The 14647-nt window shown below is 48.3% G+C and overlaps 1 protein-coding gene across 2 annotated transcripts in view; it reads left to right on the forward strand.

Moving 5' to 3' along the window:
- LOC132381319 (LIM and senescent cell antigen-like-containing domain protein 1) overlaps positions 1–14647 on the forward strand; it is a 337779-nt gene that overhangs the window by 43657 nt on the left and 279475 nt on the right. For both annotated transcript variants that reach the window (XM_059950700.1, XM_059950693.1), the window contains exon 4: positions 14274–14394. In XM_059950700.1, coding sequence (XP_059806683.1) covers positions 14274–14394 — 121 coding nt within the window. The remainder of the gene's footprint in view (positions 1–14273; positions 14395–14647) is intronic.

The following is a 14647-nucleotide window of genomic DNA, read 5'->3' on the forward strand; positions in this document are numbered from 1 at the left end:
AGGAACACAGATCACAGAGCCTGGGTCGAGGGAGAGACAGGAACAGAGAACACAGAGCCTGGGTCGAGAGAGAGACAGGAACACAGATCACAGAGCCTGGGTCGAGGGAGAGACAGGAACACAGAGCACAGAGCCTGGGTCGAGAGAGAGACAGGAACAGAGAACACAGAGCCTGGGTCGAGGGAGAGACAGGAACACAGATCACAGAGCCTGGGTCGAGGGAGAGACAGGAACAGAGAACACAGAGCCTGGGTCGAGGGAGAGACAGGAACAGAGAACACAGAGCCTGGGTCGAGGGAGAGACAGGAACAGAGAACACAGAGCCTGGGTCGAGGGAGAGTCAGGAACAGAGAACACAGAGCCTGGGTCGAGGGAGAGACAGGAACACAGAGCACAGAGCCTGGGTCGAGGGAGAGACAGGAACGCAGAGCACAGAGCCTGGGTCGAGGGAGAGACAGGAACGCAGAGCACAGAGCCTGGGTCGAGGGAGAGACAGGAACACAGAGCACAGAGCCTGGGTCGAGGGAGAGACAGGAACGCAGAGCACAGAGCCTGGGTCGAGGGAGAGACAGGAACGCAGAGCACAGAGCCTGGGTCGAGGGAGAGACAGGAACACAGAGCCTGGGTCGAGGGAGAGACAGGAACACAGATCACAGAGCCTGGGTCGAGGGAGAGACAGGAACGCAGAGCACAGAGCCTGGGTCGAGGGAGAGACAGGAACAGAGAACACAGAGCCTGGGTCGAGGGAGAGACAGGAACACAAGAGCACAGAGCCTGGGTCGAGGGAGAGACAGGAACACAGAGCACAGAGCCTGGGTCGAGGGAGAGACAGGAACAGAGAACACAGAGCCTGGGTCGAGGGAGAGACAGGAACGCAGAGCACAGAGCCTGGGTCGAGGGAGAGACAGGAACGCAGAACACAGAGCCTGGGTCGAGGGAGAGACAGGAACAGAGAACACAGAGCCTGGGTCGAGGGAGAGACAGGAACAGAGAACACAGAGCCTGGGTCGAGGGAGAGACAGGAACAGAGAACACAGAGCCTGGGTCGAGGGAGAGACAGGAACAGAGAACACAGAGCCTGGGTCGAGGGAGAGACAGGAACAGAGAACACAGAGCCTGGGTCGAGGGAGAGACAGGAACAGAGAACACAGAGCCTGGGTCGAGGGAGAGACAGGAACAGAGAACACAGAGCCTGGGTCGAGGGAGAGACAGGAACAGAGAGCACAGAGCCTGGGTCGAGGGAGAGACAGGAACAGAGAACACAGAGCCTGGGTCGAGGGAGAGACAGGAACAGAGATCACAGAGCCTGGGTCGAGGGAGAGACAGGAACAGAGAACACAGAGCCTGGGTCGAGGGAGAGACAGGAACACAGAGCCTGGGTCGAGGGAGAGACAGGAACACAGATCACAGAGCCTGGGTCGAGGGAGAGACAGGAACGCAGAGCACAGAGCCTGGGTCGAGGGAGAGACAGGAACACAGAGCCTGGGTCGAGGGAGAGACAGGAACACAGATCACAGAGCCTGGGTCGAGGGAGAGACAGGAACAGAGAACACAGAGCCTGGGTCGAGGGAGAGACAGGAACACAGATCACAGAGCCTGGGTCGAGGGAGAGACAGGAACAGAGAACACAGAGCCTGGGTCGAGAGAGAGACAGGAACACAGATCACAGAGCCTGGGTCGAGGGAGAGACAGGAACACAGAGCACAGAGCCTGGGTCGAGAGAGAGACAGGAACAGAGAACACAGAGCCTGGGTCGAGGGAGAGACAGGAACACAGATCACAGAGCCTGGGTCGAGGGAGAGACAGGAACAGAGAACACAGAGCCTGGGTCGAGGGAGAGACAGGAACAGAGAACACAGAGCCTGGGTCGAGGGAGAGACAGGAACAGAGAACACAGAGCCTGGGTCGAGGGAGAGACAGGAACAGAGAACACAGAGCCTGGGTCGAGGGAGAGACAGGAACACAGAGCACAGAGCCTGGGTCGAGGGAGAGACAGGAACGCAGAGCACAGAGCCTGGGTCGAGGGAGAGACAGGAACGCAGAGCACAGAGCCTGGGTCGAGGGAGAGACAGGAACACAGAGCACAGAGCCTGGGTCGAGGGAGAGACAGGAACGCAGAGCACAGAGCCTGGGTCGAGGGAGAGACAGGAACGCAGAGCACAGAGCCTGGGTCGAGGGAGAGACAGGAACACAGAGCCTGGGTCGAGGGAGAGACAGGAACACAGATCACAGAGCCTGGGTCGAGGGAGAGACAGGAACGCAGAGCACAGAGCCTGGGTCGAGGGAGAGACAGGAACAGAGAACACAGAGCCTGGGTCGAGGGAGAGACAGGAACACAAGAGCACAGAGCCTGGGTCGAGGGAGAGACAGGAACACAGAGCACAGAGCCTGGGTCGAGGGAGAGACAGGAACAGAGAACACAGAGCCTGGGTCGAGGGAGAGACAGGAACAGAGAACACAGAGCCTGGGTCGAGGGAGAGACAGGAACAGAGAACACAGAGCCTGGGTCGAGGGAGAGACAGGAACAGAGAACACAGAGCCTGGGTCGTGGGAGAGACAGGAACACGGAGCACAGAGCCTGGGTCGAGGGAGAGACAGGAACACGGAGCACAGAGCCTGGGTCGAGGGAGAGACAGGAACAGAGAACACAGAGCTTGGGTCGAGGGAGAGACAGGAACGCAGAGCACAGACCCTGGGTCGAGGGAGAGACAGGAACACAGATCACAGAGCCTGGGTCGAGGGAGAGACAGGAACACAGATCACAGAGCCTGGGTCGAGGGAGAGACAGGAACACAAGAGCACAGAGCCTGGGTCGAGGGAGAGACAGGAACAGAGAACACAGAGCCTGGGTCGAGGGAGAGACAGGAACACGGAGCACAGAGCCTGGGTCGAGGGAGAGACAGGAACACGGAGCACAGAGCCTGGGTCGAGGGAGAGACAGGAACAGAGAACACAGAGCCTGGGTCGAGGGAGAGACAGGAACACAGAGCACAGAGCCTGGGTCGAGGGAGAGACAGGAACAGAGAACACAGAGCCTGGGTCGAGGGAGAGACAGGAACAGAGAACACAGAGCCTGGGTCGAGGGAGAGACAGGAACAGAGAACACAGAGCCTGGGACGAGGGAGAGACAGGAACAGAGAACACAGAGCTTGGGTCGAGGGAGAGACAGGAACAGAGAACACAGAGCCTGGGTCGAGGGAGAGACAGGAACGCAGAGCACAGAGCCTGGGTCGAGGGAGAGACAGGAACGCAGAGCACAGAGCCTGGGTCGAGGGAGAGACAGGAACATGGAACACCAAGCCGAGACCCCTCCTTGGGTACAGGACGTAGGGCCGGGACTCATTAGACAGAACGTTGAACACGACAAGACAGTTCCGAACTCTAGGTAGCAGCAAAATGTCCGGACCTACCTAGTGAAGGTGTGGACACGGACAGACAGTTCCAAACAAGGCAAGGCTGCAGACACAGGCGGGGGTGAGGGGGCAAGGCTCCAGGCAGAGGCAAGATGATGCGAGGTAGGGCTCCAGGCAGAGGCAAGATGATGCGAGGTAGGGCTCCAGGCAGAGGCAAGGTGAGGTGATGCAGGGTTCCAGACATGGGTTGCAGGACAGGGCTCCGGAGGGAAAGAAGATAACAGTCCAGCCTCAGGGTAACGGCAATGATGGCCTGACTTACCCAATGGAGGCAAGGACCAGAAGGGACAGATCCCACCATAGGGTAATAACACGGACAGCCTGTCTACCTCACAGAGTCTAGGACAGGATACCAACTGGACGAACCCACACCGAGACAAGGACAGGATACTGACGAGACAAACCCCACACCGAGACAAGGACAGGATACTGACGAGACAAACCCCACACCGAGACAAGGACAGGATACTGACGAGACAAACCCCACACCGAGACAAGGACAGGATACTGACGAGACAAACCCCACACCGAGACAAGGACAGGATACTGACGAGACAAACCCCACACCGAGACAAGGACAGGATACTGACAAGACAAACCCCACACCGAGACAAGGACAGGATACTGACGAGACAAACCCCACACAGACGCAAGGACAGGATACTGACGAGACAAACCCCACACCGAGACAAGGACAGGATACTGACGAGACAAACCCCACACCGAGACAAGGACAGGATACTGACGAGACAAACCCCACACAGACGCAAGGACAGGATACTGACGAGACAAACCCCACAGAGAGACAAGGACAGGATACTGACGAGACAAACCCCACACCGAGACAAGGACAGGATACTGACGAGACAAACCCCACACCGAGACAAGGACAGGATACTGACGAGACTAACCCCACACCGAGACAAGGACAGGATACTGACGAGACAAACCCCACACCGAGACAAGGACAGGATACTGACGAGACAAACCCCACAGAGAGACAAGGACAGGATACTGACGAGACAAACCCCACACCGAGACAAGGACAGGATACTGACGAGACAAACCCCACACCGAGACAAGGACAGGATACTGACGAGACAAACCCCACACAGAGGCAAGGACGGGATACTGACGAGACAAACCCCACACCGAGACAAGGACAGGATACTGACGAGACAAACCCCACACAGACGCAAGGACAGGATACTGACGAGACAAACCCCACACCGAGACAAGGACAGGATACTGACGAGACAAACCCCACACAGAGGCAAGGACGGGATACTGACGAGACAAACCCCACACCGAGACAAGGACAGGATACTGACGAGACAAACCCCACACCGAGACAAGGACAGGATACTGACGAGACTAACCCCACACCGAGACAAGGACAGGATACTGACGAGACAAACCCCACACCGAGACAAGGACAGGATACTGACGAGACAAACCCCACACCGAGACAAGGACAGGATACTGACAAGACAAACCCCACACCGAGACAAGGACAGGATACTGACGAGACAAACCCCACACAGACGCAAGGACAGGATACTGACGAGACAAACCCCACACAGAGGCAAGGACGGGATACTGACGAGACAAACCCCACACCGAGACAAGGACAGGATACTGACGAGACAAACCCCACACAGACGCAAGGACAGGATACTGACGAGACAAACCCCACACCGAGACAAGGACAGGATACTGACGAGACAAACCCCACACAGAGGCAAGGACGGGATACTGACGAGACAAACCCCACACCGAGACAAGGACAGGATACTGACGAGACAAACCCCACACAGAGACAAGGACAGGATACTGACGAGACTAACCCCACACCGAGACAAGGACAGGATACTGACGAGACAAACCCCACACAGAGGCAAGGACGGGATACTGACGAGACAAACCCCACACCGAGACAAGGACGGGATACTGACGAGACAAACCCCACACAGAGACAAGGACAGGATACTGACGAGACTAACCCCACACCGAGACAAGGACAGGATACTGACGAGACAAACCCCACACCGAGACAAGGACAGGATACTGACGAGACAAACCCCACACCGAGACAAGGACAGGATACTGACGAGACTAACCAGCAACCAGCCTCAAACCCAGGGCCACCTATATTCCCGACCCCAAGATGAGAATCAGGTGCCTATGATTAAGCCTAAATGAGACAAGGGACAGCCAGAAGACCCAGAGTCTGGAGTCCAAGGACCGGACTGTGAGCCGGAACACGGACTTCACGGACCAGACCATGACAGAATAATATGACAATCCTCCAGCACCACCCTTGTTTCTAATGACATTTGAGATATTTCTGTCAGAGCCCCTGCTATTTCTACGTTAACTTCCCTCAAGGTCCTAGCGAATATCCTGTTAGACCCGAAGACTTATCTACTTTTATATTCTTTCAAAGCGCCAGTACTTTCTCTTCTTTAATCGTCATAGTTTCCATAACTACCCTACCTGTTACCCTTGCTTTACACAATTCAATATCCTTCTCCTTAGTGAATACCGAAGAAAAGAAATTGTTCAAAGTCTCCCCCATCTCTTTTGGCTCCACACATAGCTGTCCACTCTGATTCTCTAAGGGACAAATTTTATCCCTCATTTTCTTTTTCCTATTAATGTAACTGTAGAAACCCTTTGGATTTATTTTCACCTTACTTGCCAAAGCAACCTCGTATCTTCTTTTAGCTTTTCTAACTTCTTTCTTAGGATTCTTTTTACATTCTTTATATTCCTCGAGCACCTCATTTACTCCATGCTGCCAATATTTATTGTAGATCTCTCTCTTTTTCCGAACCACGTTTCTGATATCCATCGAAAACCATGCCTCTCTCAAACTTTTAACCTTTCCTTTCAACCTAACAGGAACATAAAAATTCTGTACGCTCAAAATTTCACCTTTAAATGACCTCAATTTCATTACATCCTTCCCATAAAACAAATTGTCCCAATCCACTCCTAAATCCTTTCGCATCTCTTCAAAGTTAGCCTTTCTCCAATCAAAAATCTCAACCCTGGGTCCAGTCCTATCCTTCTCCATAATTATATTGAAACTAATGGCATTGTGATCAGTGGACCCGAAGTGCTCCCCAACACATACCTCTGTCACCGGACCTATTTCATTCCCTAACAGGAGATCCAACACTGACTCTTCTGTAGTTGGTACCTCTATGTATTGCTGCAAAAAACTATCCTGCACACATTTTACAAACTCCAAACCATCCAGCCCTTTTACAGAATGGGCTTCCCAGTCTATGTGTGGAAAATTAAAATCTCCCACAATCACAACCTTGTGCTTACTACAAATATCTGCTATCTCCTTACTAATTTGCTCTTCCAATTCTCAATCCCCATTAGGTGGTCTATAATACACCCCTATAAGTGTTACCACACCTTTCCAATTCCTCAATTCCACCCAAATAGCCTCTCTAGATGAGCCCTCTAATCTATCCTGCCAAAACACCGCTGTAATATTTTCTCTGACAAGCAATGCAACACCTCCCCCTCTTGTCCCTCTGATTCTATCACACCTGAAGCAACGAAATCCAAGAATATTTAGTTGCCAATCACACCCCTCCTGCAACCATGTTTCACTAATAGCTACAACATCATAATTCCAGGTATCAATCCACGCTTTAAGCTCATCCACCTTTCTTACAATGCTCCTAGCATTAAAATAAATGCATTTAAGAAATTCTCCACCTCTTACTCTCTGTTTATCCCTAACGGTGCAATTAACTTTATTATCTTTTCCTTCCGTCTCCCCTACATCTTCGGTCTGAGCGCTCCCCTTCTCTGTCACCTGCCTATCCTCCCTCACACACGGTCTACTAGCTTTCTCTATTTGTGAACTAACCTCCACTCTCCTCGTCTCTTCAATCTGATTCCCATCATTCTAGTCTAAAGTCTCCCCAGTAGCCTTAGCAAACCTCCCCGCCAGGATATTGGTCCCCCTAAGATTCAAGTGCAACCCATCCTTTTTGTAGAGGTCACACCTGCCCCAGAAGAGGTCCCAATGATCCAGAAACTTGAATCCCTGCTCCCTGCTCCAATCCCTCAGCCACACATTTATCCTCCACCTCATTCCATTCCTACTCTCACTGTCATGTGACACAGCAGTAATCCCGAGATTACAACCTTTGCAGTCCTTCTTCTCAACTCCCTTCCTAACTCCCTATATTCTCCTTTCAAGACCTCTTCCCTTTTCCTACCTATGCCATTGTTACCTAATGTACCACAACCTCTGGCTCCTCACCCTCCCACTTCAGGATATCTTGGACGCGATCAGAAACATCCCAGACCCTGGTACCAGGGAGGCAAACAACCATCCGGGTCTCCTGACTGCATCCACAGAATCGCCTATCTGACCCCCTAACTATTGAGTCCCCTATTACTGCTGCCTTCCTCTTCCATTCCCTACCCTTCTGAGCCACAGGGCCAGACTCTGTGTCGGAGGCACAGCCACTGTTGCTTCCCTCGGGTAGGCTGTGCCCCCCCAACAGTACTCAAACAGAGTACATGTTGTCAAAGGGTACAGCCACTGGGGTACTCTCTAGTACCTGACTCTTCCCCTTCCCCCTCCTGACTGTAACCCATCTGTCTGTCTCCCGTGGTCCCGGTGTGACCACCTGCCTGTAACTCCTCTCTACCAGCTCCTCACTCTCCCTGACCAGACGAAGGTCATTGAACTGCAGCTCCAGTTCCCTAACACGGTCCCTTAGGAGCTGCAGCTCGATGCATCTGGTGCAGATGTGGACGTCCAGGAGGCTGGGAGACTCCAGGACCTCCCACATCCGACACCCAGAACAACAAGCTGCCCTCACACTCATACTTCCCCTTTCCTCAAATAACAGGAAAAATTTAAAATTAAACCTACCTTGCCTCACCCATTTCTGCCTAAGCCTGTTGAGCCCAAGCCCTTAAGCTTTCACTCTGCTCTCGGCTCACTCCACATGCTGGAGTCTATTATAAAAGATGAAATAGCGAAATATTTGGATAGCAGTAACAGGATCAGTCCGAGTCAGCATAAATTTACATAGGGAAAATCATGCTTGACTAATCTGGAATATTTTGAGGATGTAACTATGAAAATGGACAAGGGAGAGCCAGTTGATGTAGTGTACCTGGACTTTCAGAAAGCCTTTGATAAGGTCCCACATAGGAGATTAGTGGGCAAAATTAGAGCACAGGTATTGGGGTTAGGGTACTAACATGGATAGAAAATTGATTGGCAGACAGGAAACAAAGAGTAGTGATTAATGGGTCCCTTTCAGAACGGCAGGCAGTGACTAGTGGGGTACCGCAAGGCTCGGTGCTGGGACTGCAGCTATTTACAATATACATTAATGATTTAGATGAAGGGATTAAAAATAACATTAGCAAATTTGCTGATGACACAAAGCTGGGTGGCAGTGTGAAATGCCAGGAGGATGTTATGAGAATGCAGGACAGAACAGGCAAGAACAGGAAGGCAGATTACTATCAGAATGATGTCAAGTTAGGAAAAGGGAAAGTACAACGAGATCTAGGTGTCCTTGTTCATCGGTCACTGAAAATAAGCATGCAGGTAAAGCAGGCAGTGAAGAAAGCTAATGGCATGTTGGCCTTCATAACAAGGGGAGTTGAGTATAGGAGCAAAGAGGTCCTTCTGCAGTTGTACAGGGCCCTGGTGAGACCACACCTGGAATATTGTGTGCAGTTTTGGTCTCCAAATTTGAGGAAGGATATTCTTGCTATTGAGGGAATGCAGCGTAGGTTCACAAGGTTAATTCCCAGGATGGCGGGACTGGCATATGTTGAAAGTTTGGAGCGACTGGGCTTGTATACATTGGAATTTAGAAGGATGAGTGGGAATCTGATTAAAATATGTAAGATTATTAAGGGATTGGACATGCTAGAGGCAGGAAACATGTTCCCGATGTTGGGGGAGTCCAGAACCAGAGGCCACAGTTTAAGAATAAGGGGTAGGCCATTTAGAATGGAGTTGATGAAAATTTTTTTCACCCAGAGAGTTGTGGATCTGTGGAATGCTCTGCCTCAGAAGGCAGTGGAGGCCAATTCTCTGGATGCTTTCAAGAAAGAGTTAGATAGAGCTCTTAAAGATAGCAGAGTCAAGGGATATGGGGAGAAGGCAGGAATGGGGTACTGATTGTGGATGATCAGCCATGATCACAGTGAATGGTGGTGCTGGCTCGAAGGGCTGAATAGCCTACTCCTGCACCTATTGTCTATTGTCAGACTCAGAATCAGAATCAGGTTTATTATCACTGGCATGTGATGTGAAATTTGTTAACTTAGCAGCAGCAGTTTAATGTAATACATAATCTAGCAGAGAAAAATAAATAAATAAAATCAAAGGAATAAATAAATAAATAAATAAATAGTTAGCTCGATTACTTATATTGAATAGATTAAAAAACATGCAAAAATAGAAATACTGTACATCATCAAAAAAATGAGGAAGTGTCCAAAGATTCAACGTTCATTTAGGAATCGGATGGCAGAGGGGAAGAAGCTGTTCTAGAATCGCTGAGTGTCCTGATGGTAACAGTGAGAAAAGGACATGCCCTGGGTGCCGGAGGTCCTTAATAATGGATACTCCCTTTCTGAGACACCGCTCCCTAAAGATGTCCTGGGTACTTTGTAGGCTGGTACCCAAGATGGAGTTGACTAAATTTACAACCCTCTGCAGCTTCTTTTGGTCCTGTGCAGTAGCCCCTCCATACCAGACAGTGACGCAGCCTGTCAGCATGCTCCCCATGGTACAGCTGGAAGTTTTTGAGTGTATTTGTTGACATGCCAAATCTCTTCAAACTCCTAATAAAGTATAGCTGCATTCTTGCCTTTTTTATAACTACATTGATATGTTAGGACCAGGTTAGATCCTCAGAGATCTTGACACCCAGGAACTTGAAGCTGCTCACACTCTGCACTTCTGATCTCTCTATGAGGATTGGTATGTGTTCCTTCATCTTATCCTTCCTGAGGTTCATAATTAGCTCATTTGTCTTATTGACGTTGAGTGCCAGGTTGTTGCTGTGGCACCACTCCACTAGTTGGCATATCTCACTCCTGTACGCCCTCTCATCACCACCTGAGATTCTACCAACAATGGTTGTATCATCAGCAAATTTATAGCTGGTATTTGAGCAATGCCTAGTCACACAGTCATGTGTATATAGAGAGTAGAGCAGTGGGCTAAGCACACACCCCTGAGGTGTGCCAGTGTTGATCCAAAATGTTCTTACAGTTATATTAACAGTAAAAGGGTGACCAGGGAGAGACTAAAGACCATTAGGCTATCTTTGTGTGGAGACGACGGAGTTTTTTGTAATATGTGCTGTATTTCTCCTTGGTGGTTACTTAGCAGACTATGGCTGCCAGATAGGCTGGTATGATCCAGCCCTGATCTGCATTGAAGTATGCAAAGTGTAACCACAGACCATACGGGAGGCCGGGGGAGAAATCGTGGAGACACTTGTAAAGATATTTCTGTCATTAGCTGCTGGGGAAGTTCCAGAAGAATGGAATGATGTCCTATTGTTCAAGAAGTGCAGCAAGGGCAGGTCAGAGTTCTACAGCCCTGTGAGCCTGACTCCAGCTGTAGGCAAGGTACTGGAGGGATTCGGAGGGGCAAAACCTGCCGTCACTCCTGATTAGGAATAGTCAACATGGTTTAGTGTGTGGGAGGAGAAGTCTGACAAATCCTTTGAAGAGATAGCTAAGGGGATAGATGAAGGAAGGGCAATTGATGTTGTTTCTATGGACTAGTAAGGCCTTTGACAAGGACCAACAGGGTAGGCTGATCTGGAAGATTAGCTCGCAAGGGATTCAGGGAAACTGGTGAAGTGGATTCCTAACTGGCTCAATGATAGGAAGAAGAGTTGTGTTTTTAATATTTCAGTAATATTGTAAATATATTGTTTAATTAAGCATTCTTTTTTGTTTAAGTAACTCATTCTGGGTTATGTGTAAAAGTCTGTGAATGGCATCCACTGCAGCATAAGAGTGCAATTGGTTTAAAGCAACAACAAAGTTTACACGAATCCCTTGTTTTTCTTTCTGTTAGCTTTATGCTTTGGAGTTACAAAACATAGTGGTGATGAGGAAGTTTTAAACAAACCCATGATAACTACCTACCTGCTAAAGTGGAGTGAGATGATTGAGTTAAAAAGTGGCAGAAAACGGTTAAATTTGAGGTTCATAAACAGTGAATATTGGGTGATAATAATCATAAATTTCACAAATACATCAGAAAGATAGATGTGTTCAACTGCACAAGAGATAACTGGATTCTGTTACTAAGCAAACTGAGCAGTGTTTTAAAGCAAATGCAAAAGGCAAAGAGAAATGAGTACCAATTTTGCAGAGTGTATTGGGCTTGAAGGCATACAGTTTGCTTAAAGCTTTGACTGCTCCAACCAAACCAGCTTAAATGAGCTCTATTTATATCATGAAAGTAATGCAGAAACATTTAGAACATTGTTGATTGCAGATTACTTTAGGTTTCATAAACAGAATCGAAAGGGAGTCCATTTCAGCACATGTGACTGAATTGAAGGGATCGCCTGAGTATTTTCAGTTCAGTGATGAACTTAATGATGCACTGAGATATCATTTAGTTTGTGAAATTTTACAAGAAAGCATTCATAAATGGCTCTTAACTGAAGCACAACTCACATTTGAAAGAGCAGTTGAAATTCCTGTTTCAATGGAAACAGCAGACTGAGACACAATTGAGTCACAGCCAGGAATGAAAGAGAACATGAGCAAAATTGCAACATCTGAAGCATGCCTGGCTGAACAATTCTCAGAAGGCCTTTGACCAGGTGCCATACATGAAGCTGCTTAGCAATTTATGAGCCCGTGGTTTTATAGGAAAGACTCTAGCATGGATAAAGCAGTGGCTGATTGGCAGGAAGCAAAGAATGGGAGAAAAGGGAGCCTTTTCTGGTTGGTTGCCAGTCACTAGTGGTGTTCCACATAGGTCTGTGTTTCAACTAATTCTCTTTATGTTAAATGTCAATGATTTGGATGATGGAATCGATGGCTTTGTTTCACATAATATGAAGATAGGTGGAAGGGCAGATAGTTTTGAGGAAGTAGAGAAGCTACTAGACAAATTAGGAGAATGGGCAAAGAAATGACCGATGGATTACAGTGTTGATGTGTATGGTTAAGCACTTTGGTAGAAGAAATAAAAGGGTTGACTATTTTCTGAATACAGAGAAAATACAGAAAAATAGAGGTGCAGAGACTTGGGAGTCCTTATGCAGGATTCCATAAAGGTTAATTTGCAGGCTGAGTCTGTGGTGAGGAAAGCAAATGCAATATTACAGACAGACAGACAGACAGACTTTATTGATCCTGAGGGAAATTGGGTTTTGTTACAGTTGCACCAACCAATAATAGAGTAGAAATATAGCAAAATAAAACCATAAATAATTAAATGATAATAAGTAAATTATACCAAGTGGAAATAAGTGCAGGACTAGCCTATTGGCTCAGGGTGTCTGACACTCCGAGGGAGGAGTTGTAAAGTTTGATGGCCACAGGTAGGAATGACTTCCTATGACGCTCAGTGTTACATCTCAGTGGAATGAGTCTCTGGCTGAATTTCATCTCCATGGAATGAGTCTCTGGCTGAATACTAGCATTAATTTCAAGAGGACTAGAATACAAAAACAAAGATGTAATGTTGAAACTCCATAAAGCGCCGGTGAGGCCTCACTTGGAGTATTGTGAGCAGCTTTGGGCCTCTAATCTAAGAAAAGATGTGCTGAAACTGGAGAGGGTTCAAAGGAAGTTCATGAGAATGATTCCAGGATTGAAAGACTTGTCATATGAAGAGCGTTTGAAGGCTCTAGGCCTGTATTCACTATAATTTAGAAGAATGAGATGTGACCTCACTGAAATAGTAAATGTACGTGAATGATAGACTTACGTTATTGATCCCGAGGGAAATTGGGTTTTGTTACAGCTGCACCAACCAAGAATAGTGTAGAAATATAGCAATATAAAACCATAAATTATTAAATAATAAGTTAATCGTGCCAAGTGGAAGTAAGTCCAGGACCAGCCTATTGGCTCAGGGTGTCTGACACTCCGAGGGAGGAGTTGTACAGTTTGATGGCCACAAGCAGGAATGACTTCCTATGACGCTGGAATGAGTCTCTGGCTGAACGTACTCCTGTGCCTAACCAGTACATTATGGAGTGGATGGGAGTCATTGTCCAAGCTGGCATGCAACTTGGACAGCATCCTCTTTTCAGACACCACCATCAGAGAGTCCAGTTCTACCCCCACAACATCAATGGCATAGGTCATTACACTACCACGTTATAAGTGCCTGCCTCACTAAAGTAAATCGAAATTTACATGCATCACTCAGACTCCCTTGTTTTTCTTTCAATTAGTTTTACATCTTGCAGTTACAAAACATTACAGGGATGGTGCTGGCTGAAGATTGATTCTCCAACGAGAGAACTTCTCCAGATAACCACCAACCCCAGAAGCCTGTGGTCTGTGGAGTATTGGGTTGTCTGTTATTCATTATATATGTAAATTACTTCAATATGAAAGCACGTGGCACAATTACAGATTTATTGATGATACTAAATTGATAATGAAGAAGATTACATTGAATTGCAGAGTGATCCCAATCAGTTAGGGAGATGGGCTGAGAAATGGCAAGCGGATTTCAACTTGTTTCGGACTGTTAAACAAAGAGAAGACAGCACTGCCGGTAGAGGAGGCTGGCATTGAGTACCAATGTTGCAGCATTTCTTTTGGTTTTCATTAGCTTTTCTTCTGTCTGTCCAGGGGAGTTCATCATCGGCCGTGTCATCAAAGCAATGAATAATAACTGGCACCCGGACTGCTTCTGCTGTGAGATTTGTTCGGTGGCTTTGGCTGACTTGGGCTTCGTGAAGAATGCGGGCAGGTAGGTTCGTTGGGCGGAGAAGAAAATGTTCATGAAGTAATGTTCTCCGTGCCTCGGGAGCCAGAACGACCATCCATGGTTAATCCTTCTGTTCTTCCTACATTGCCATCAACTCTTCCAGATACATATTGCAGGCAGCTTGCAGTAGCCAGCTACCTCACCAAGCAGTACTTTCTCGGGACACGGGAAGAAACTGGTAGGAAACCTGGGGGGGGGTGGGGGTCACAGAAAAAAAGATCCAGACAGCACTGGA

The sequence above is a fragment of the Hypanus sabinus genome, chromosome 2 (assembly GCF_030144855.1).
Source record: "Hypanus sabinus isolate sHypSab1 chromosome 2, sHypSab1.hap1, whole genome shotgun sequence".
NCBI classification, from domain to species: domain Eukaryota; kingdom Metazoa; phylum Chordata; class Chondrichthyes; order Myliobatiformes; family Dasyatidae; genus Hypanus; species Hypanus sabinus.